This window comes from Pogoniulus pusillus, chromosome 22, assembly GCF_015220805.1.
Source record: "Pogoniulus pusillus isolate bPogPus1 chromosome 22, bPogPus1.pri, whole genome shotgun sequence".
Lineage (NCBI taxonomy): Eukaryota > Metazoa > Chordata > Aves > Piciformes > Lybiidae > Pogoniulus > Pogoniulus pusillus.
The window spans coordinates 10,952,855-10,977,082 of NC_087285.1; the positions used below are offsets into that span (position 1 = coordinate 10,952,855).

At 53.0% G+C, this 24,228-nt stretch overlaps 1 protein-coding gene across 2 annotated transcripts in view; it reads left to right on the top strand.

Annotated features, from left to right (window-relative positions):
• SH3RF2 (SH3 domain containing ring finger 2) overlaps window positions 1-23,084 on the top strand; it is a 35,810-nt gene extending 12,726 nt beyond the window's left edge. The window contains exons 2-9 of one of the 2 annotated variants that reach the window (XR_010306391.1): window positions 905-1,174; window positions 4,625-4,948; window positions 11,680-11,774; window positions 13,831-14,001; window positions 15,196-15,413; window positions 17,091-17,437; window positions 18,380-18,972; window positions 20,945-23,084. Coding sequence is in view for 1 of the 2 variants with exons in the window: in XM_064161690.1 (XP_064017760.1) it covers window positions 905-1,174; window positions 4,625-4,948; window positions 11,680-11,774; window positions 13,831-14,001; window positions 15,196-15,413; window positions 17,091-17,437; window positions 18,380-18,682 (1,728 nt within the window). In the remaining variant the exon portion in view is untranslated. Of the gene's footprint in view, window positions 1-904; window positions 1,175-4,624; window positions 4,949-11,679; window positions 11,775-13,830; window positions 14,002-15,195; window positions 15,414-17,090; window positions 17,438-18,379 lie in introns of both variants that reach the window. The other variant, XM_064161690.1, reaches the window with a different exon arrangement.
• Window positions 23,085-24,228: the final 1,144 nt, after the last annotated feature.

Genomic DNA, 24,228 nt, shown 5'->3' on the forward strand with positions numbered 1-24,228 from the left:
GACTAAGCACTGAACTAATTGCTTCCTGCTCTGACACTGTCAGGTAAACACAGCACATAACATTTTTCTCTTCTTGGTCCTTTCTCCTACCAAATATCCCAAGAAAAACTACCCCTAGGCTGCCCTCAAGTCTGCTGGGTTCAGAGGACCGAGTCCAGGGACACTTGTGGATTTATTGAGGCATCTAAATGCTCTGCTGCCTTGGGTACGAAATGGAGTTTTCTAACGTAGCTAAGGGCCAGTGAAGTGGTTATTTTCAGTGGACTTTGCAGTTCCATTTTGCTGAGAGTCAGGATGGAAAGGTTCTCTCATTTCTGGTTCTGCTGTGTCTCTTCTTCCTCATGCTATGCTGCAAGGTGACAGCATCAAGACCCTCTCTTCCTGTGACCCAGGGCATGGACTGGAATAAAACTACAGTCACACCATGGCAAAGCAGGAGGCAGTCACGGGAGAGCAGTGACCTGCACTCACCTTGCTCTTGTTGCATCCTCTGAGATATGAACAGTTGGCCACTACAGGTTCAGCTGCACAGCGACTGTGAGCTCACACACCCTGGACTAGAAGTACCTGGGTTGATGAAAACAGACATTGCATTAGAGAAGACCTTACAGCAGGCAGGGAGATCCCATGGGAAGACTAGTTTAAGGCATTAATTGTTTCTTAATACTCTTAAACAAGTCCAACCTGCTTTTCATCTTGATAGAACTTTAGCATAAGTATTTTGGAGCTCATCTTCATTAGCAAAAGACATCAAGAGAGGATGTGGGCAGCTAATCCCAGCAAACGCCTGCTTAAACCTTAAGCCTCCACTTTTCCCAGTAATTCCAAATGCTTTGGGGGAATTTTGTCCAAGTCAAGGATTGCTGCTATGGATGAAATGCAAGGGCTGTTTCTGGTCCCACAGGTCCCACGAGCCAAGGCCCTGTACACCTACCGAGGACACAACCCTGGGGAGCTGAGGTTCAACAAGGGGGACATCATCGTGCTGCTCCGACAGCTGGACGAGAACTGGTATCTGGGGGAGGTCAATGGGATCAGCGGAGTCTTCCCAGCCAGCTCCGTGCAAGTCATCAAGCACCTCCCCCTACCAGCACCCCTCGGCAGAGCACTCTACAGCCTTGACCTCAGGAGCAGGGACAAGCTGGAGAACAAAGACTCCCTGACATTCCACAAGGTACCACCACCAGACAGGGCTGGGCGGTTTGCTTCTTTAGACTGTTGGGTGTTCTGCTGCTCCCCAGCTCCATAGGAGCTCCCTTTTGGAAGTCAGTGAGGTTCCCAAGCCACCTCTGATGCTGCTGCCAGCAGCATCTCGCACAACTGCCCCAGGATAAGGGGCATACAGAGAGGTATGAGTGCCCAGAGCAAGCAGCCCCTCAGCTCAGCTTCTCACCAATGCTGCTGTCACTGGGGAGGAGTGGCTAGTGGTGGTGCTCCAAGTCACGACCAAAACACCCCAAGGAGATCCCTAAAATCTGCCATAGCGAAAGAAATTGCTTCCAGGGCTGGAGATACATCTCTTAAGTTGCTGGCATGTACCCAGCCCAGGGGAGGCACGAACCTGCAGAGCCACACCTGAACTCTATGTCCCTTTGTTCCCTGAAGGCTGCAGCACTGGTGCTCAGTCAGAGGACACACTCCTCTGAGCAGCTGCACCTCCCAGCAAAGCCAACTGGCCCTGGAGTGTCTGAAGGAGGTGAGGCAGAGCAGAGCAGAAAGCCCTGCCCAGGGGCATCAGTGTCCTCGCAAAGAAGTCACCTGTGTGTCCCGCTGGCAGCACAGCTCTCCTGGCTCTCTCATAGGAAGAGGGGAAGGAATGGGCAGCTGTGGCCCAGGCTGGGGGTCACCAGGGAGCTGGAGCAGCTGGCAGGGGTAAGAGAAATCAAAGAGCCAAGAGGAAGCTGTTGTTTGTGAGGAGTGGGAGGAAGAGAAACATGGGTTCCAAGGAGCATCTCCTACCAGCAACTTTGCCACACATGGTGGGTGCTCAGAGCAGGCAGAGAAGAGGCTCCCTGTCCACCATCGGGATCCATTACCAGCAGGAGGACCTGCCCTGCTTCCTGCCATCTGCCTTCCCTGGGCTTTTCTTTCTGGTTCCCTTTGTCTCACTCATGTATCATTTGTGCTGGGAGGCTGTGCTCAGCTCCCCTCCCACAGCAAAGCTGAGCAGTTAGTGGGCATCTCAAACTAGCAGAGGCTTCTGTAGAGGCAAGGGCATCCTGCTGTCCCTAGCTGAGACAGGGCCAGCTCTTACCCTACCAAATGGCACCGGTTAGAGCAGTCACTTCAGTGACTCCCTTCTGCAGGAACTCCGAGGCCATGCCTGGGCTGCATTCTCTGGCCAGACACAGTATAGGGTGACTGGAGAGTGCCACCTCTGCACCAGCCACCCTAACAAGATGGTTTATGCTCCAGGAGCCCTGGCAGGCAGAAAAACCTCCCCACTAGGATGCTGGAGCCTCAAGTGGGTGACGGAGGAGCTACATTTGCCCAGCACCACTTGGCTTTAGACCAAAGCTGTGATGCAGGCAGCTCAATCCAAAAAAAAAATCAAAGCTGCATCATTAAGGAGTTTTGCTGGAATCAGCTCTTATAGAGGGATCCATTCCTGAGCCCCCCTCAGCTGCTCTCCTGAGGCTGCAGGTGACTGTCACAGTGGCCACCAGCCAGACCATCCTGGCCAGCACTGTCCCAGCATGTCTCAGGCAGCATTCCCAATGCTTCCAGCATTCCTGGTGTTAGAAATAAACCTAATCCTGATGACCCCCACAATTCCAGCAGCACTGCTCTGCAGCTGCTTCAAACAGCACTCTGGTTGAAGTTCTGACACACTTTGCCAAATGTCTTCTCACTCAATTAAGTCATTTTATCTCCAATGATTACCTACTTGAGACCAGGCTGGCAGAAATAAGTTAGTTAGGGTCACCTACAGCCTCCAAGGAATGAGAAATGAATTCTGGAACAGGCATAGCTGGGTCTGCTCTGGGAGATACAAGACTTGGCTTGAGCACCCAGGTTTGGCCCCAGTTCATGGTGGTTCCTGCACTTTAGAGAAGGCAAAGAAATGTTTCTGGTTTAGGCTAAAGCTGAATGCCATCTAGAAATGGCAGCACTGGCAGCGTGTGTTCATACACACACGGTTTGGTCCTCAAAGCTTGCCCAAGGAGGGAGGGGTGGACAATGTGAAGCCAATCCTTGCTTGAAAGTGAGAAGTCCTGAGACCACTCTGGTACCTGCCTGAGGCCTATGGCCAGCCTGGAGCTGGGCATGCTTCCTAGCAGGAGCAGTTGAAGCTCTCCAAGTTCTGCAATTGGTTGGTGTCAGCAGTAACTCATGGTTAACTCCCCTGGCAGGCATGGTGGTGAAGAGCATGGCCACCACATGCCCTGTGCCATGAGCACTGTGATCAGCAGTTCCCAAGCAGCGCTGTTTGAACGCTGCCCGCATGCAAACACAGGGCTGACTCTGCCCTCATTAGACCCTAGAGTTAACCAGCATGGCTGTTTCTGGTGGGCAGGATCAAGCCATGAATGTCTGGTCCTAGAGAAGTAATTGGGTTGCTTTAATCCTGCTGTGAAAGCCACCAGCAGTGAGGGCTGCTCCAAGCTCATGCCTTGAAGTCAGCTGCAGGGCTTTGAGGCCCCGCTGCGAGACGCACCCAAGCATGCCAGCACGGCGTGGAAAAAGAAACGTTCCTTCTAATTTAGAGTTCAATTGATGATGACACTGCCAGGGAGGTGGCCAGCTCCCCTCAAACCTCTGCAAGCCACAGCCTTTGACAAGAGCCGAAGCTCTCTGTGAAGTCCTGGGGAGGAGCCCTCAGCCACATGTGTCTAAGCAATGAGGTTTGCAAACCCATCTGAGTTTTGCTGCAAGCGTCACAGCTGCTGTTTTGCACCCAGGGTCTGCCACTGGGAGCAGCATGTCAGGGGAATGAGTGAGCCAGACGTCTCCAGGATCACCTGTATCCTCATCTGGCCTGCTACCAGTGGGGAAAGGGAGGGAAAAAGGAACCCACCTGCAGTACTACATCCATCTCTGGTGCTCCATAGAGTAGGGTTAAAGGTTGAACCTGGTGATCCTGAGGGTCTTTCCAACCTGGATGTTTCTATGGTTCTGTGTACTGTTGGAGTGGGTCCAGAGGAGGCCATGAAGACGATCAGAGGGCTGGAGCACCTGCCCTATAGAGACAGGCTGAGAGAGCTGGGGCTATTCAGGCTGCAGAAAAGAAGGCTCCAGGGACACATCAGAGCAGCCTTCCAGTATCTGTTGGGAGCTACAGGAGAGATGGAAAGGGACATTTTACGAGGGTTTGCAGTGATAGGATGAGGAAGGTTGCATTGAAGCTTGAGGAGCGGAGATTGGAGGTTAGGAAAAAATTCTCCCCAGTGAGGGTGGTGAGACACTGGAACAGGTTGCCCAGGAATGTTGTGGACGCTCTCTCCCTCCCTGGAGGTGTTCCAAACCATGTTGGATAAGGATTTGAGCAACCTGGGCTAGTGGAAGGTGTCCCTGCCCATGGCAGGGCATTGAAACTTTGAGGTCCCTTCCAGCCCAATCCATCCTACGAAGCTATGAAAACCGAGCAGTCAGGCACAGCTTCCGACCCCTGTGTCTCTTCCAGCCGAGCACCACCGCGAGGCAGCTCCTGCAGAGCGGCAAAGGCCACTGGGCGCCGCAGTCCAAGTCGGCGTCCCTGCGCACGGCGTCTCCCAAGGCCAAGGGCGCGGAGTCGCCAGCCTTCGCCAAGGGGCCCGACGCGCGCCGCAAGAGCCTGCGGCAGTTCTCCATCACCACCGCCCTCAACACCCTCAACCGCATGGTCCACGCGCCCGGCGACAGGCAGGCCCTGGAGATCAGCTCCCCTGTGCTCATCAGCTCCAGCAACCCCACCGTGGCTACCCAGAGCAGCGAGAAGGCCGAGCTCCCTTACAGCGCCCCGCTCCAGGTAAAGAGGGACACGGGACAGGGTGCTGTGGGAGGGCACCCTCCAGAGCTCCTGGGCACAAGTTCTTGCCATGCAGGGCAGAGATCTCAGCAGCTAAAGCATCTACCTGCAGGGACTGGGGACCTGAGGCAGCGGCAAGGTCAGTGAGACATCATCCACGTCAGACTGCCTGGGACTTTGCCCTCCTTTTGAACTGGAGAAAACACAATCCCAGAACGCCAGGCTGGAGAGGACCCCAAGGATCATCTGGTCCAATCTCTCTAGGTAACAGGAGAGTTCATAGAATCATAGACAAGAAGGCTTTGAGGAGACCTTGTAGTAGCCTTCCAGTACCTGAAGAGGTGCTACAGGAATCGTAGAATCAGGCAGGTTGGAAGAGAGTCCAACCTAGCACCCAGTCCTATCCAATCAACTAAACCAAGGCACTAAGTGCCTCATTCAGTCTTGTCTTGAACACTTCCAGGGATGGCAACTCCACCACCTCCCTGGGCAGCCCATTCCAGTGCCCATCACTCTCTCTGTTGAAACGAGCTAGCCCAGCACCCTGTCATGCTGAAACTTAAAGCTGTCCAGTGTAGAGGAGTCCACTACTTCCCCTAGGAGATGATTCCAATGTCCAGCTGCTCTTGTGGGGAGACAGTTCAACTTGCAAATTATTTTCATTTTAGGTAGTAGCAAGGAAGGAGAATTCCCAGGGGAGGTCAGTGAACTCCAGCCCATCCAAACACACAGGTGTGTGTGCCTGGATTCACACTGCCAGCAAGCACCTGGTGTGCCATGTAACTTACACTTGTTTAGGTTAGATGGGACCTTAAAGATCATTCTGTTGCAGCCCCCTGCCATGGGTAGGGACAGCTCCAACTAGAACACATTGCTCAAAGCCCCATCTAACTCACCTTGAGCACTTAACAGTGTAGATCAAAAGCAGATAGCTCTCAGCATTAGCTAAATTAAAGCTGGACCCAGCCCTTGGCCATGTTCACCTGCAGAACATTGTTGCTGAGCCTTCCTGAGCACCTTGCACAGAACCAGCACCTGCAGAGTCAGGCCCTGCATGGTGAGCAAATAAAATGCCAAAGGAAGCTGGGTTGTACTGGGCAAGCCTGCACTGCCAGAGACGGCTCTATCAGCCACTCCAACCCCCTGTCCCCTGCACTGTTCATTGACTGGTGTCCCAGCGTGTTTGAGAGGTCTCTAGACCCCCATGACAAGCTGTGGGCTCAGTAAAACAACTGGATTAAGCCCCAAATCTCTGTTCAGGAGATCACAGCTTTGGGCTCCTCTAAACACAATCTTTGCTGTGCCTGCCAGGGGAAACACAAGTGCCATAGAAGCACAGGGCTTTGGTGCTGCACCACAACTCCCCAAGGCAGACCACTTCCAGGACAGCCCTCACAGCACCAGCTCAGCATAGTTAGGACATCTACAGAACAACAAAGCAACCTCCTACTGCTTCTACCCAGGGCTGTCAGCCCTTCTGAGAAGCAGTTGGGGTCTTTGCCCTTTACCCACATCCATCCACATCTAGGTGGATGCTTCCTGACAGGGAAGCACAATTCTTAGGAGTTGTCACCAATCTGCAATCTAAGCCTGGGACCATGCTGAGAGAAGCTCAGTTTGGAGCTGAGATAACAAATGGAGGCTGACCTTTTGGTCTCTGTCCACTACTTAGGAGGCAGAAGAATCTCATTCCTTCCTCACAACAATGGAAGATCTCAGGATCTTCACAGATGATCTGAAAAGGGAGAGAAGAGGGGGGTTTAGATTGATACAATGTCCTTCATGCTGCAGGTTGCTCTATCACTCTGTGAAACACTAAGCAGCCCTGGCAGCTCGGTGTCTGCAGTAAAGCCCAGCAGGCAGCTTGTAGTTAGCAGGAGCCTGCAAAGAGCCTTGGATGTTGGCTCCTGGTTTATGTGAGAGGAAATGAAACCTTACAACAAAGCTATAATTCAGCTGAAGGGATGTCACGTCTCACAGACATGATATTGCACCCAAAACACCTCAGCATGAGCTGCTGTCAACAGCAGAAGCACCAGAGCAGCCTTGTTCACATCCTGCCTTAGGAGGCTGGAGATTCCTTTCTTCTAAACAAGTTTAGCTCCTGGAGCTCTGCAGCAGGCTCTGTGTTGTGCACAGGGCCACCCAGCCTGCAGCCTTTCCCTTCCCCATCTCCGGGTTTGGGCTGTGATGACTGTCACGCACAGCAGAGGCTCCTGCCAGCCCAGATACGCACTGCCAGGCTGCACCGCGGTGGGCACATCCCTCTGGGGTCACTTGTCAAATGCAAAGCTGTGAGGGCAAGTGTGTTGATGAGGCAGCCCCACGATCTGAGCATAGTTACAGGACTGAGGAGCAATGGGAGAGACGAGAGGGTTGGCCTGGACTGGCCTGCTCAGCAACCTGTGCGAGGAGTTCAGCTGCCGCAGCAAGTGCTGGGGCTCTGGCAACTCAGCAGCACACCTCCTGCTGCGTGGCTGTTCCGTGGCACTTAATCTTACATACACACAGATCTGTGCTTCTTGGGTTCAAACTGCCCCGGAGAAACGCAGACTTGATGTTCCTAAAGGTCTTTTCCAACCGCAACTGCTCTCTTCCATGAAAGAGAAACTCAGAAGCAGCTGTGTTAGCTGCCAGCCTGGAACAAGCATCAAGCTGGGGTCTCCTGCTATTAGCAGCACAGTGAAGAGCAGAGTGGGTTGAATCACATCCTGCATTGTCTCCCTGAGTTTCTGAGCTCCCCAGCGAGTCTGCAGAGGTTGAGTAGCCCAGATCTTTGTGGGTGGTCAGCAATATGGTGCAGCAGATGGAGCAGAGTCTGCAGATCAGCCTTTCCAACTTCAGGCTGAAATCCTCACCAGGGTTCACCTGGGTGCTGAGCCTGGGCTCACTCTTGGTTCTGTGGGATGTGGAGCAGCAGTGGCTGCCCCTAACCGTTCCAGACAGCACTAGCTCTTGGGAGGAGCTCCTGAAGCCTGGTGGGCAAGGCCAAACAATTCTTGAGAATGAAGTAAGAGAGGATGTAACCGGTTGAGTGGGAATTGTCTCAGGAGACCAAGCCCACGGTTGGATAACCTCAGCTGGCAGGCAAGGGTGAGGTGTAGAGGCAGGCTAGGCAAGGGGTGGAAGGTGACCCTGCCCAGGCCTGATGCTCTCCTCCACTGAGCAGAGGGATGGTGCAGGGCAGGAGCTGGCATCTGTCTACAATGGCAAGCGGCAGGTGAGGCCTGAGCAGGGTTAATGGTGAATCACTGCTGGGAGAGTTGTGCACAGCAGCCTCCACCTTCCCTGCAGCCAGGGAACCTTCACCATCCTGTCCAGCTCTGAGAGGAGCTGTGACCCCTGAGCTCCCAAATAGCAGAGCCTTTCTCTTCCATAGAAGGAGCTGCCCCAGCAGCTGGCAGCACGCCCTCCTTGCAGGTGCTTTTGTCCTTCCAGACAATGACCCAGTTTCTTTCCCTGTCTGAAATAGCAAAGGACAGCCCTGAGAAACTGGCTGGAAAGAAAGGAGCTGTCCTGCAGCCAGCTTTGACACCAGCAAGAGTTAGGACCACAGGAGAGGGCTTTAAGTTTCAGGTGTCACATGGGGCTGGGGCAGCAGAGCAACTTTAGCGATGCCCCTATAGCACCCTGTGGCATAGCCCCTGGCTGACGCTGGTGTGTAGTGAGGCAGGAGGAGGAGAGCTGCAGCATGGTGGACAGAGAGCAAAGCAAAGCTTCTGGATGGCAGCATGGCTTCCCAAAGCATGCTGTGCCTGCCTGGCATTCCCAAAAGGAGCAGGTCAGACTCATTTCAGCCCATAAAAGGGAATACTGCAGCAGCTGGCACTCCTGCTCTTCCTTCCTCTTGCTGGTGCCAAGCTGGGCTCAGGCAAGAGCCAGAACCAGTTTGCAGGCTGGTGGCACACCATGCCTGTGCATGTGCTGGTTGTGCAAGCAGGGCAGCTGCCTGGTTGCACCCTCCTCCACTCCTCCTGCAGCTGCAGGAACCTCTTTCCAGTCCCATTCCTCTGGGTCTGGTGGCAGCTGGATCAGGAGACATCTGTCTAGGAGCTACTGCTCATTAAACCAAACATCTGCCAGCTAGCACACTTGGCTTCTCTGGAATAAATGGCCTGAAACGTGCAGGAAACAACTTCCAGCAGCACCAGCAGCCCTGTGATGGAACAAGGACAATCCCCCTACCCGAGAGGCAGCACATGAACATTCTCACCAGGGAATGCCCATGTCAGCAGGCCTCTGCAAGAGGAGCTGGGCAAGGAATGATGCTGGCAACAGTCTGGGTAGGGAGATGGAGCAAGAGAGGGATTTAAGGAGAGGCAGGAAGTGAAACTTTCCACTCACATAGGCTGGCAAGGTCCTCACAGCTTAAGGGAATGCTGCAGTCAGTCACACAAGGCTTCGTTCCATCTTTCTTCCTTCTTTCTGTTGAAAATACAACCCCAGCTTCAATGGCAGCTCTGAAAGGATCCTTGCCTCCCTGTAGAGAGGAGCAGAGATGGAAAGCATTGGGATTTCCATCCTGACAGGGACATCTCGGCACAGGAAGACCAGCAAAAGGAGTCGTTTGCTCCACTGCAGGAAAAAGAGACTTCAAATGTCAAGGGTTTTGCTTAGGAGAATTATTAAACCAGAATTATAATTTCTAATCATCTCTGCTTCCCTGAGAGCCTGGTCTGACCCTACCTGCACTAGAAATGAGGAATGAAAAGGTGGATTGAAGCTGACCTGCTGCTCCAGGTCCAGAGACAGAAGCTGTAGTTGCTAGGGTTTGTAATTAACTTCATTTACTGGAGAGCAGCAGAGCTGGTGAGTCACTTTTCTTTCCCTAGGTCCTTGCTAAGCCAGTGCCCCAGCACTGTGGTACAGACATGACCACAAGAAATTAGATGTGAAATGAAGAAGAGATTAAAGCCCTCACTTGCATCATTAAAGATTTTGTGGTCTTTGCTGGAGAGCAGGACTCCAGCCACAGCCCAGCCTGCTGCCTACCCATCCACCTGAGGTTCCCCAGGGCTGCTGCTGCAGCCACCTGGATTTGCTGGGAAGCTTCTCACCTCTCACAGTAGCTGGGACCCAACAACAACACGGTAGGGTGCAGACCCTCCAGTGTGCACAGAACTGGGTTTCAAAGGAGGATCATGGGATCACTTTGGTTGGAAGAGACCTTTAAGGTCAGCAAGCCCAACCATTCACCCAGAACTGCCAGGTCACCACTAAGCCATGTCCCTCAGCACCACATCTCCAAGGCTTTTCAACCCCTCTGGGGATGGGGACTCCACTGTCCTGCTCAAGGGTTTGACAACATTTTGGGGGAAGAAATATGTTCCTCAGGTCCAACCTAAATCTTCCCTGCAGCAGCTTGAGGCAGTCACTTTCCACTTGTTCCTTGGAAGAAGAGACCAACCTCAACCTAGCTCCAACTTTGTTTCAGGGAGTAGTGGATAGCTTTTCAATGTACTTCAGGGGGGTTTATCTGCACATTCTTCAGATACTTTTGGACAAAGATTAACATTTCCTACATCTAACAGCTCTACTATTGGGGTTTTAGTACTCATTCAGTCAGCCAGCTATGAAACACTAACCCACTTTATACCAGCAACCAAGCAAAACATCACCACATCTTGTTCCTGGCATCTGGAAGCTCCTTGCAGCCTGCAGAGTATGCTGGAGATGGAGGTGCAGAGTTTATCAGCCTCAGAGGTCATTCTATTAACTTCTCCAGCTGCAGGGCAGGAGAGCAAGACTGCTTTTACTGAGAAGCTGGCATTTCTAGGAATCTCTTCCATTCTTTTTACTGAATGGCTTCACCCTTTGGACAAAAATTTAGGACCCAAATATAACTCTTGGAAGTCATGGCTATGAAATTAAGCTCCAGTGCCATCGTTGTTCCAAGAGCCTCTTCACACACTGGGTTACTTGTCCCAGCAAGTTCCTTACCTACAGGATGGAATAAGGACCATTCTCTGGAGAGCACCTTGGTGCTGAAGCACCATGAGTCTCCTCACTGCCTGAGGTTTGGTTTTCTTTCTGGTGTCAAATACTCAAAACTCTTCTATTTCCCAAAACATTGTTTGGTTTGGTTTGTTTTCTTACAAGTGGGTGAATCCTAGAAAACGTTTTTTAGCTGCTCATCCAGGGGCTAATAGAACCCAGCACTGTGATTACCATAGATTCAACCAGGTTAGAAGAGACCTCCAAGATCATCCAGTCCAACCTAGCACCCAGCCCTGGCCAGTCAACCAGACCATGGCACTAAGTGCCTCAGCCAGTCTTTTCTTGAACACCTCCAGGGATGGGGACTCCACCACCTCCCTGGGCAGCCCATTCCAATGCCAATCACTCTCTCTGGCAAGAACTTCCTCCTCACATCCAGCCTAGACCTGCCACAGCACAACTTGAGACTGTGTCCCCTTGTTCTGTTGCTGGCTCCCTGGGAGAAGAAAATGACCTCCATGTGGCCTCCCTTTAGGTAGTTGTAGACAGGAATGAGCTCTGCCCTGAGCCTCCTCTTCTGCAGGCTGCACACCCCCAGCTCCCTCAGCCTCTCCTCACAGATCTGTGCTCCAGGCCCCTCACCAGCTTTGTTGCCCTTCTCTGGACACGTTCCAGTACCTCAACATCTCTCTTGAACTGAGGAGCCCAGAACTGGACACAATACTCAAGGTGTGGCCTGACCAGCATTGAGCACAGGATTGATGTGGATTTCTTTGCTGTTTTTCTCCCCACAGGTGAGTGCATCTTACTACCCCACTCCAGGACCACTGGGACACTCGGCGGCCATCGTCACCCTTCCCCACCTGCAGCAGCAGGTGTCTTCTTACATGTGAGTAAGGAAACCAAAAGGCATCAAGGTGGGGGAGGGGGGCATGTGTGTCATTTTCTGTACCTTCTCCGGAGGCTTCTCCAGCCAAAGGTTCTTGCGAGCTGGGAGGTAAAGGCAGACCAGAGCACAGCTTCCAAGTGCAGATCCACAGAGGAATGTCCTTGACTGGTCTAAGCAGGAGTTACAGACTCAGCACCACTGCTGAGTTATTCTGTTACCAGCAGGGGAGCTGACCTTGCACCTTCTCCCTTACTCCAGTGTTTGTAGATAGACAGTTCTGCCTCTTCCTCAACACCACCTTTTAAAGTCTTTAAATATAAAAAACCTAATTGCTCTTTAACTGCCTCTAGTTATTCATCTCACAACAGTGACAGTGTCCCTGGTCTTTTGCAAGGTCTGGTCCCTCAAAACTTTCCCAGAATTAGAGTTTGAGATAATTCTGTCATGGCTTGTTCTCTTCCAGCCAAAATCCCCCTACCTGACAACCTCAGAGAAGCAAAAGCTGTCTGCAGGGCAATGGCAGCTCCAGGATGGTGAGGCAAAGCTGAGGAAGCACTAGGACATGGAAGCAGTAAACCCAGGCTAGGCTTTTAGTATTGGCTGTTTCCATGCCTCAGCACAGGTCACACCAAAGCATGGCACGTATGGAACCCTGAGCACTAGAGAAACCCCAAGAGCTGAAAACAAAGTGCAGAGTGAGGATGGTGTGAGAGTGTTGTATCAGCTGCCTGCTTTGCACAGCTCCCTTTTCAGCCCTACAACACCACACCAGCGTTTGCAGGTCCTGGCCTTCAGGGTGACTCCTGGATGAAGTGACTAACCTTTGCAGAATTAAAACATCCTGGCACAGAGCCTCACCTGCTCCCTGCAAGGCACAGAACTCACCTTATATAGGCAGGTGTGTCAAGCCAAACTTTCACATGGCTGTTCTGAACAGCAGGACAGAGAAACCCTTCTAGAAGTTATGGGATAGCCCTTGACTATCTACAAGTACCTTGACTATCTACAGGTACCTTGACTATGTACAAGTACCTTGACTATCTACACAAGTAGCCTGTGGTTCCTATTTTCTAAATGGTAGCTGATAGTTGCTGTGTTGGTCTGTAGCTTGTTAGTATTTAGGAGCAGATCCCATTCCCCTTGGAAAAGAAAAAAGAAAAGAAAACACAACACCACCACCACAATTAAATTAGGAGTGCTATCCTGGAGACAATAATTGCAGTGCTTGCAAGGACAAACAGGAGAAAGTTTTGCCTGGTCATACATGAATCCCTGTGGAGAACAAGCTTCGGCACCTCAGCATAGTCCCAGAATCACACCAGAGAGCTTGAGAGGGCATCTCCAATTTATTTCCAGACTGGTTTCCTCAGAAGCCCAGAGCTGAGCCATATACCTCCTTCTCTGCCCAATTCATTCTCAAAAGCCCTCATGGCAGCAGCTGAAGGCTCAGCACTGGTCTCTGCAGGGATCTGGTGGCAGGAGGAGAAAAGGGAGGAAGATGAGCTTAGCACACGAGTTGCTGTATGAGCAGTGCTCCCCCAAAATCTCCTGGTGATGCTGGAGGCCAGCAGCTGCAGAGCCTCTGGCTCACCACGTCCTTCAAGGGCAGAATGAAATCCTGCTGCCATCTCTAGGAGGGAGCATCTGACTGCTCTCCTCCGTGCCGTGCTGCCTGAGGACAGGGACACATCAAGCCCTTAACCAGCTCTGTCAGTGGAGCACTCACCTTGCTAGGTAGAGAGCAGCAGCTTCCTCCTCCACACCACTTGTCTCATTGCCCTTGGCTGGCACTTCTGGGGCAGCCACCACTGAGTGCTTTGTTCTCCACTCTGCTTGGCTCTTCTTTTATTCACATCCCCTCTGGCATGGAGTCACAGGCAGCCTCTCCCTGCTGCACAGTAACTGCAGCACCCAAACGCTGGCTGATGGTGGAAGAGGCTGCAGGCAAGAAGCACGCTCCGAGCCAGCAGCAGCAGTTCTCAGCACAGCTGAGCCAGGAGGTGCAGGATGTGCCCCAGCCATGCTCCTGCCCTCGCTCACCCCCTCTTTTCCCCAGGTGCGTGGCGCTGCACCCCTACACAGCCCATGGCCCCGAGGAGCTGGAGCTGCAGAAGGGCGAGGGGCTCCGTGTCTTCGGGAAGGAGCAGGACGGCTGGCTGCGGGGCATGTCCCTCGTCACCGGCAGGGTCGGCGTCTTCCCCAGCAACTACGTTGCTCCTCTCTTCAGGTCTGGCTCTTCTCACGGAGAGGGAGGGAGGTGACACGTAGGAGTTGACATCTTCTTCCTACAGGGATTTCTGCATGGCTAACAAGGGCTATGAGTCTCATGCCTGGGATTTAAAGGTCTCTCCCAACCCAAAGAGCTGTATGGTTGACAGCTGGCAGCTCCCACTTGATTTATTTCTCCATGTGCTGACCTACTGCATGCTCTATATGGGAGTCACATCTCCAGCTGCCCAGTGCCCAGCAGGGGAATGTCAGAGACTGGTGTGGGCCAGAAGTGTTCCTCTTGGAGAAGATACAGAGTCCAGCTGAGTGAACAGCACAACATCAGCCTTGGTCCAGTTGTTTTAAACAGAGACATCAGCAGCTTCTCCCAAGACTGTTTAATTCAGCCCCAGAGCCTTGGCAGAGACCTGGAGGTGACACAACCAGCACGTTTTGATGAGCCCAGGACCAGGATGAGCGGCACCATGTCTGTGCTCAGACTCACCTTTATTCCTTTTGCATGACTCCAGCTGGGCTTTGTCCTTCCAGAAGGGAAACCACAAACTGAAGGCTCTTTGAGAGCAGGCATTTAAGCTCTGGACACCATTGATCTAATGAAGCAAACAAGCATTAGAAGGAGCAATAATTTAAATACACAATTTAGGAGAGGGAAAAAAAATGCCTATGTTCTTGGTTGCCCTGAATATGCTCAGGTTGGACAGAGGAATGAAGGGCAGCTTAAAGTGTAGTGCTTCTGCAGAGGAGCAAAGCCAGAGCACTTCTCCCAGGACTAGGATATAGTTATTCCATGGCTGGAAACCAGTTATGATGAGAGATCCAGCCCAAGGTGCCATCCAGAACGGTCCTGTGCAGGGAAGGGGTAAGATGGGGTAGATGTGAAAGTGTTTAGGTAAATTTAAGGGAGAGGACTGGTGTTGGAAGGTCCCTTTTGAAATACCATGGGGTTACTATCATGAATCTAACTCTGTTTGGGAACAGCTTCCTAGAAATCAGAAGCAGAAAGATGGAAGCCCTTGTTATAAAGGCATCAGGAACCAGGGGGCAACTGCATCTCCTGTAGCATTCCCCAGCACACCCTGCCCTGGCAGCAGTGCAGGCACACTGAGACAGACACTTGCCTCTGGGGCAAACTCTTGCTTTCCTCGCACACTGGAGCCCAGGCTCAGCCGATTCTCTTTGCCCTTTCCCACAGGAAATCCAGTCTCTCTGACTCGAAGATGCCTTCCCTGTATGCCTCCTGGACGCTGTCCACCTCCTCACTCTCCTCCCAAGGGAGCATCTCAGAAAATGGCCCGAGGCAGAGCAGGCCCCTGAAGGCAGCGCTGCTGCCTGTGCCCATCCCCTCGCCTGGCAGGGGCACGGGCACAGGACAGGCATCACTGCGGCGCGGCCGTGGCAGCACCAGGAAGAGTAAGTACCTGGGGGCTGGAATAGCCAAACTTGTCCCCCATCAAACCACACTGTCTGCCTGCAACCAGCACTAGTGCCCTGAAACTGAAGTGACCATAGCCAGCAGGGTGGAAGCTTCCCTGGGTGGTCCTCTCCAGGGCTTGGCTCTGACACAAGCAGAGACCAACTGCACCCTGAGGCACTCACAGCACCTTCTGTCACCCACAGGTGAGCTGGGGCGGGGCGGGGGGGGCACACCAGGTTTGCAGTCATGAAGTGACCACACTCACTCAGCTGCATGTCCCTTGTGTAACCACTTCCTGGGCTTTCCAAGGAGTCCCATCTCAGTCAGGCTGCAGCACCCAGGACAGAGGCTGCAGGAGACAGAAAATGCTATCCCTCATCTGAGTGTGACAAAGCTTTCCCTGACTGCTGTGGATCAACACTCCAGGCTGCCATGGGGCCTTAATTCCCTGCAAAAGTGAGATTGCAAGGCTAGGGGTGATGCCAGCTGGCTCACCTATACCAACCAGCACTGTCCCAAAGCACGGCACATCTCACTTCTGGCCAGCAGCTGTTAGCCATGTCTTAAGCAGGAATGGGCACAGCACTCAATGTGCACTGATTAACCAAAAAACTTTAAACCACAGAGTAAGAGAGGCCATTAAATGTAAAACTGCCCTCATGTGGTAAATAAAACCGAACTCCAGCAAGGCAACCATGAACCAAACACATCCAAAAGGAGCTCGTGCCCTCACCTTGCAGAGCATAAAGCAGCAAAACCAGCCCTTGGAATCCACAGCATCCAGCACAAGGCATGACAGCTGCAGCTGAAACAGAAATGGGGGGAAATAATCCCAGTTATGCACACAGTCCTGCCCCCTGAATTAGCTTTTGTAGCTGTGGAGAAAGATTTTGGAATTTTCAGAGGGCTCCATCTCCATCCTCAGAAGTCATTAAAAGAAAGAAAGAAAGAAAGAAAGAAAGAAAGAAAGAAAGAAAGAAAAGGTTAGAGTCTTATTGGGCACTAATAAGAAAAGAACAAGAGACTAAAAATTCAGCTGTGCCATTGGGGGAGTTCTGATGAACTCGCAACCTGAATGCCTCATGTATTTCTGGTACCTCAAAAAGAATAGAGTAATATCAGGAGAAGCAGGCAGGAGGATGATCAAGAGACTAGAATGACTTCTATTTCAGGAGAAAGAGAAATTTCAGCTTGGAAATATCTGAGATGCATAAAATGATGAATAGCCTGGAGGGGAGAAAAGATACTTCACCAAATAAAGAGAAGCTGAAGTCACCCACTGAAATTGCAGAGTCAAAAAACCTTGATATAGCAGAGAGCTAGAGGGAAAAAAAGCTCCATATCTATTTTTCTTCTCCTCCTCCACAAAGACCCAGTTCATCTGTCTCACCTGCACAGCATGGGGCTGCAGGAGACACTCCTGCCAAGGAGAAATGTGAACCCCTCTGCAAGGCTGGTGAGGGGTTCACCCATGGTCATGTGTGTAATTCCAGGGGGCTGACTCAGCACAGGCACCACCAGAGTTACTGCTGCCGGTTTACAGGGGCAGGTGCGTGGTGGTGCCTGGGGAGCATTCCTGAGAACAGGGCTGGTACTGGGGGCTGTGACCACTGCTCCCTTCTGCCCATGCCATGTGGATCCCTACTGACTCTGAGGTGGCTCTTGCTCCACAGATGGGTCCCTGCAGAGGCCAGGACAGGCAGCGACCCCAGTGCTGGTGGCCGGCTCCCTGCGGCGCCCTGCCATGGCTGCGCTGCGGCCTCAGCAGCTCCAGCTCTTCCACACCATCCCTCCAGGAGCCAGCGTGGCCGAGGCAGCAGCGAGGCCAAGCTTCTCCCAGGAGGCTTTCTCAGCAGTGGGAGGCAGAGGAGGGGAGAGCAGAAGCCCCTCAGTGTGCAGCTCAGTGATCCTGGATGCCAAGGAACCTCCAGCCAAGAGCGAGGCAGCCCCAAAGCCGCCAGCCTCAGCCCCTCCATCCATCCTGGTGAAGCCAGACACCTCCCGCAACAACGCCGAGAAGGTATGCCCAGGGGTTCCCTGCTGCTTCAGGGGTCCCCAGCCCTCTGGGCAGGTGTTCAGGGTCAGCCCAGTACCAAGAAGCACCAAATCCCTTGAGGGCTTCACTCCATCCTCGACAGATGTCCTTCTTTCGCTGGGATTGGGAGCCGCATTAAGGAATCAGTTGTTTGTGTTGCCAATGCTGCTGCTCAGATGAAGCCCTCAGAAAGGCGAGATGCAACACATTTGCATGCAAAACCTGTTCAGTCACAATCAAATCTTGAGATTTTCTCAGGTCTTACACTGGGTAACATCCTCTCTAAGGTCCCTGAGAGTGAATAAGTAAAGGCCACAGACCTGGGTGTTAGACCCAATGTCCGGCTGCTCTGACATAGCACCCCCATAAAGCTCTGGCTGAGCCACTTGGAACAAAAATTCCTGTCACCTCTGTCAGCCAGAGGGAAATTTCACAAAGACAGAATCCTCCTGCCAATTGCTCTCCTGACAACTTTCTCTTCCTGTGGCACCCCGAGAGCAAGCTGCTCTGCAAACCTGCAAAAGCCCAACTAACCTCCAAGCTCCCAGCAGAAACATCACCATCGGGAGAGCAGCTATGGGCTCTCTGCGAGGGACACAGCAGGACAGGCCAGCCCTTCCTTGTGTCCTGCTCTGCCCTCACATTCTCTCCCCCCGACTTGGGTGGTAGCTCTCTAGACCACTGCCCCAAGGCTCTGCCTTAGCTGCTGGCACTGCTGGACCACACCATGCCAGCCCCCGGGTGTCCCTTTCTCCTGCCGTCAGCCGCACACGACACCAGGCATCACATCACACACACAGAGGCATCCTTTGCCCCCGGGAAGGAGCCATCCCCTCTCCACTCGCCCTGGGCTCTCCAGGGCAGTCACAGCCGGGAGGATGTGTGGCTGCTGTCCCCACCTTGACTCTGGTCCCCTTCTCGTTGCAGCAAGTGAAGACGGTGAGGTTCCAGAACCACAGCCCGCCACCCCCCAAGCGGCACAGCCTGCAGCCCTCGCTCAGCCTGCAGCCCTCGCCCAGCCTGCCGCGGGGCAGGACGGAGCCGGTGGCCGTGCTGGAGGCCCTGCTGCCGGAGCCGGGCCCCGAGCTGGCTCTGCTCTACTCGCCCCGGCTCGGCTGCAGCCCCCTGCCCCAGCGGCGGGCGCTGCACCCCAAGGCGCTGGCGCTGGCGCTCTCGGGGCCGCTGACCTTCCCCGGCAAGAAGAGCTACAGCAGCATCTCTGCCAACTGAGAGGCTCAGCTCCGCTGGCCTCCTCAGCTCCTCTGCTCCCTGCTGCCAGCACCTCGGACCCCCGCCAGCCTGCTGCCTCCGCTGCTCCCCATCCCACGGCAAGGGGCAGCTCTTCCCCGTGTCCCCACAACTCCATGCCAGCAGCACCCTCAGGACCTGCAAGCCTCGGGGAGCAACCAAGGGAGCAGGACGGGGCAGGACACCAGCAAGCCCTGCACAGCAGTGGCCTGGCCTCAGCTGTGCTGAGCATGGCTAGAGGAGCCCCACGGCCCCAAGCAGACATGAAGCAGGTCTGTGGCATCCACAGAACCGATGTTCTTTAGTGTCCTGCAAAGCTGCCTGCGAGGAGCAGCAGGAAGGGGAAGAAATCATGCAGTTATCAGAGACATCTGAGCTGATTTTGATCTCCTCCCTGTTGCAGGAAAGCCCCCAGAGATCAAAACCCAGGTTCATTACCTTGCTGCTTCTGCAGCGTAAAGAAACCATAAATCAAACCCAGTCAGCTCCTGGCTGGTTTCTGTTGCCTTTTTTTCCCTTTTTTCAGGGTTGGGGTGGGTGGTTTCACTCAGATTTTTTTTTGTTGCTGTTAGGTTGGTTGCTTCCTTGCTTTTCTGTTTGGTTTTAGCCCAGAAGTTTTAGCACAAAATACAGTTTAAAAGATGATGTGGAGAGGACAGAGACACTGGAAAGGGATGTGCCAATGCCATAGGCACTTGGGCTCTGCAGAATGTCCTGCTTCTCCTCGTTGCTTGCTTTCCTCTAAGTACCCACCAGCTACCTCCACGAGCTTGCTCCAGCTCCTTCCCATCCGCCATCCTCTCAGACAGTGCTTTGTAAATACCCTGGGTGGGGCTCAGGGGGTTGAGCCCGCGTTAAGGTGCATGGGACGCTCTGTGTGACAGAGCAGGACCCGGCGCTGATCGTGCCGCAGACCACCCCCAGCCTGCAGCTGACCCCGTTCCAAGAACCTTCCTGTGAATCCAGGGCACAGCAGGTCTGAGCCGTGCCCTGCTCTCTGGCAAACCCTGCACAACAGCTTGGGTTTTACTGCCTGTTTGGAGACGAGCAATTCCCATCCCAGCCACTACCACCACCTGTCAGATCTAACAGCAAAGGCTGTGCTTCACCCAGGACGGCTGTGAAATCCTATCCTTGGCTAATTGCACACAAAAACCATGAAATTAACTCCACCGGTCAACAGAAGCTCTCCGAGGCAGTGGCACAGTCCCAGAGAAGGATGTTTTCTACTGGAGCTAAGAAAGAATGGATAAAATCCTGCAGCCCCTGTTGCTCTGCTCTCAGAAGCTGGTGCCTGCCTGCAGAGGTTTTCAGCAGCTCCAGCAGCACAGAAGTTCCCCAGACGGTGCTCAGTGTGACCCCAGCTGGAGCCCACTGACCAAGCATCCCAGCCCTTTCTAGAGCTGACCTCCCCCTAGGCTGATGGTGGCACAGGTGGCTGGAGCTACATGAGGTCTCATCATGCAGCTATAAGCACCGGCAGAGAAGCAGCAGCAGGAAATGTAAAGCCCAGAGGAGCACTTGGCAGGGATGTGCATGCAGGGAAGGAAGAGCTCCTGCCTATCACTGCCATCGAACCAGTGTCTTCATCTCATGCCTATGTAACACAGCCCAGGTCTAACTTTGGTTTGGTGAGCAGGGTGACACAGCTGGGCTCTGCCTCAGGGAGAGAACAGGGTGATCCCAATCCTACTCTACAGAGAAGAGCAGCCACAAGCTCCCCAGCTTCAGCAGAGCTCAGTGTCCCCAGAGAGACAGGAACAAGATGATGAGCTTGCTTGTTATTATGAATCAATCCTGTCCTGCAAGACCCTTTAAGGAACAAGGCCACCCTCTCACCCCCTCATCCCAAAATCAACAGCAATAAGGTCTCACATGCCCACAGGGAAGCTTGCAAAATCCCTCAGCCCACTACAGGACACTGAAGCCTTAAGAGAAATACAACTCAAAGCACCAGAGATCTCTCCTGGACTTGGCACTTAACCTGCTGGGTTATGCCAAGTGACAACGTCAGGCTGGTGGGACAGAGGAAGCTCTGACACATCCACGGGCAGGCAGAGGAAGCACTGGCAGCTCTGGTACAAGAGCAGGCAGCTATTTTGGGGCAGATGTCTCAGTTCCTTGCACAGGATATTTCAGAGATTTGATGCTATGGTGACAAGTGCCCTAAATATCTTCCAAGGGAGAGAGATGCAAACAGGACCTGTTAAAGCAACAGCTCTAATCAGTGTCCTGCTCCCACAGGTACCCCTGCCCACTGGTTCCACACTGCAGCAGCTGAGCAAAGCTGCTACATCCTCCTCACCTTCCTTGGTGCTCTTCACCTGCCCTGGTCCTAGGATGAGGCATCTGGACAGTGCTATTACACCAAGGAACAACCCAGAGAAGAGGGACCAGACATCTAATATTTTTCTTCCACAAGCCCAGACTGGAGCAGAACCTCCTGGATCCAACCTGGAGTTTTGACTGGGCAAGGCAGTCCCCAAAACATGGTCCTTGTCTACACAGAGAAGCTGACCATGCTGGGGAAGACATCAACTGGGTCTGCCTGGGAGCAGTTCTCTCAGCGCACCAGGCTAAGAGCATCTGTTCTCTCCAGCCACCTTTGCTCCACAAGCATGAACCACCATACTGCCACCTTGGAGCATGAGCAAACTCCACGTTTGTTGGTTCAGCTCTGGGCTGCTGGCCCAAAGCATGCTGCATCTTCTGTGGGGATCTGCTCCAAACCCCTGTCCCTCTCTGGCTGCTGTCATCCAATTCCTGTTTGTTTTAACTAGGTAGTGATGAAGGAGGAGGCATCACATGGATGTGGGTGAGCTTTTCAAGGGTTTCTGTTCCTTTTATAGATATACTTAACTTCCCTCCTGCCTTCCCACCTTCCAGACTCTTCAGTCCATTGCTCCAGTGAAGAGAGGTTAAACCAGCAGCGTTGCCACCCTGCCTGGTCGTTCCCGAGCTGGCCAGGAGGCCTCATGAGGGAAGGCCATCCCCTGTCCTTCAGCAATATCTCCCCTCTGCACTCTCAATGGCATGGAGAAGCTGGTCCAAGCTCTGGCCCTGCTCAAACACCCAATCTGCAGTCTTCTGTTTTACCAACTAACACCTGAAGCCCAAAGCACAAATAAAGCAGCTTTAAGAAGGCAAAACAACAGTACAGGTGTCCTGAAGCCTCCTAAGCTTCTGGAATGAGGACATCATTCCTGCTGGCCCAGCTGGTGGTGCTGGGGCTGATCCAGGCTTCCACCACCCAAAACATCATGGCTGTCAGGAAAGGAGCTCTGGACAAGGGCACAAAGCAGCACACAGGGACAGAGAGACCATCAGTGACCTTTGTCTGAAGTTCTTGAACTGGGCTGATTTTCTGTCTGCTCATTTCTGCTGCCCAGCTAATGAGTTAGAACTGGAATCAAAGCACCCCTTAGCTCAGCTTTCATTGCTTGCCTGGCCTTGGCCTAGCTGAGACCTCCCTATGCTTCAGCAAGTGACTGCCCCCAGCCTCAGCTGCACTTGTGTCTCCTGATGAACAACAAGCAAAGGCAGCAGGGGCAAGAAAACCAGCATCAGCTGGTGCTCTGCACATCCCTCATAGAGGGTGTGCCCCTGACCTAGAAAGACACAGAGGAGCCTCCCATCCCAACCAAATCCAGAGCTGGAGCACTGGGCACAAAGGGCACTCTCCCACCACTTGCCACCATGAAGGCTACAATGATGTTCTGTCTTAGAAGGCTCCTTCCTGCAGTGAGCCCAGGGAACAGCAGAGCCTTGCAGCTCTGTTGCTATAAACAAGCAACCAGAAGTGACCATTTTCACACATACCTACTCAGAGACAGGAGGGCATCAAGTCTTCTCTTCTTGGTGGTGGGTGGGAGGAGAAACTAAACCCCAAGCATCTGAGTCGTTGTTGAGAGATCTGTACAAACTGGGTGATGCTGAATGTTTCTTTCCAGGATGTGAAGCTCATTGTTTTTCCAAAGGCTTTTCCAACTGAGCACTGCTGAGAAGAGGAGAGGAGGCAATAAACACGGGTCTTAGTTTTCTGGTTTATAGTAATCTTCAAGGTGTTTATTTTGTATTTCTGCAGCTAAAACCCTCTGGTTTCAAAGCATTTTCAGTCCTCAGATGTTTACTCAGATATCTAAGTTTCTAGCACTGATTTTTAGCTCTGTAGCCTGTAGGTTAGAGCTGAGTGGATCACAGCTCCTCATAACCCGCAGGTGGCAGGATGGGGTTGCAGCATGTGTGCAGCACCAACTCAGCTGGCCAGTGCTGGGGGTCACCGAGGGAAAAGGTGGGTCCTGGTGATGCCTTCAGCACCTAACAGGTGTGGTTCCCATCCCATGGAAGCTCCTGTGCCACCATTAAAACTTTTTGCATGAAAAAAGCCCAGGAACGTTTATTTCCCTTTATTTCAGGGTGCTGCTTCACCACTTGGGAACAAACAGCAAGGAGGAAGTGGGGGGGGGGGGGGGGGGGGGGGGGGTTACCTGGGGCAATGGTTGGGAACGAAGCTTCTGCTCTCCAGCCAGGCTCTAGCCCAAAGTTCTGGTTTCCATTTTTGATGCTCTTTGCCCCAGCAGGCAGCTACAAGCAAACACAGTGGCAATGTTGTGTCATCACAGGATGATACAAGGCCACTCACTCCAAGAAGGACTCTGAGCTGCTGGAGCAGGTCCAGAGAAGGGAAGTGAAACTGGTGAAAGGTCTGGTGAGGAGCATCTGAAGGACCCGAGTTGTTTAGCCTGGAGAAAAAGAGGCTGAAGGGAGACTTTCTGTCTCTCTACAACTCCCTGGAAGGAGGCTAGAGGCAGATAGGTGTTGGTCTCTTCTCCCAGGGAACAAGTCACAGGACAAGAGGAAATGGACTCAAGCTGCATCAGGAGAGGTTTAGCTTGGACATAAGGAACAAATTCTTCTCCAAAAGTCCTGGCCCAAAGCCACCACTGAGTTATGAAACTGCTGTGAGATAAGGAACTGGCAGAAGGAGGAGGTTGTGGCATGACACCCAGGTTTAACTGGCTGGGGTGCCTGGGCATGATACCCAAGTGTAGTTGGCTAGGGACACTGGGCACAATACCCACTGAAGGGGACCAGAAACAGCAGAGATGCTGCTGTGAGATCCTCACACATTTTATTTTTGCAACCAAGGCATTCTGCATGGTGGGTGGTGAGGGAGAAAGGATGGATGGGCAGAAGACTCATGACTCAAGCTCCCTCATTGGGAGGCTTAACTGGGGAAGCCTCAGCTAAGCAGCAGTGTTCCCATAGGGTCTGGTGGCAGCCCAGCTTCAGCTCTTGGGCTACCCTCTCAGCAGCAGCCAGAAGCCCTGCCTAGCCTCCACCCAGAGTGCCTGGGAAGGAGAAGGAGGTGATCAAGGATCAGCTTCTCCTCATCCTGCATGTCCTGCTGAGGTCACTCCAACAGTGAACTCACAGGGCAGATGTAGACCTGATCCAGTGAATTCTGCACTCTGGGGAGCTCATTTCAGCTGGTGCCCTGGAACCTTCTGCTCAGTACCTTCAGCAGC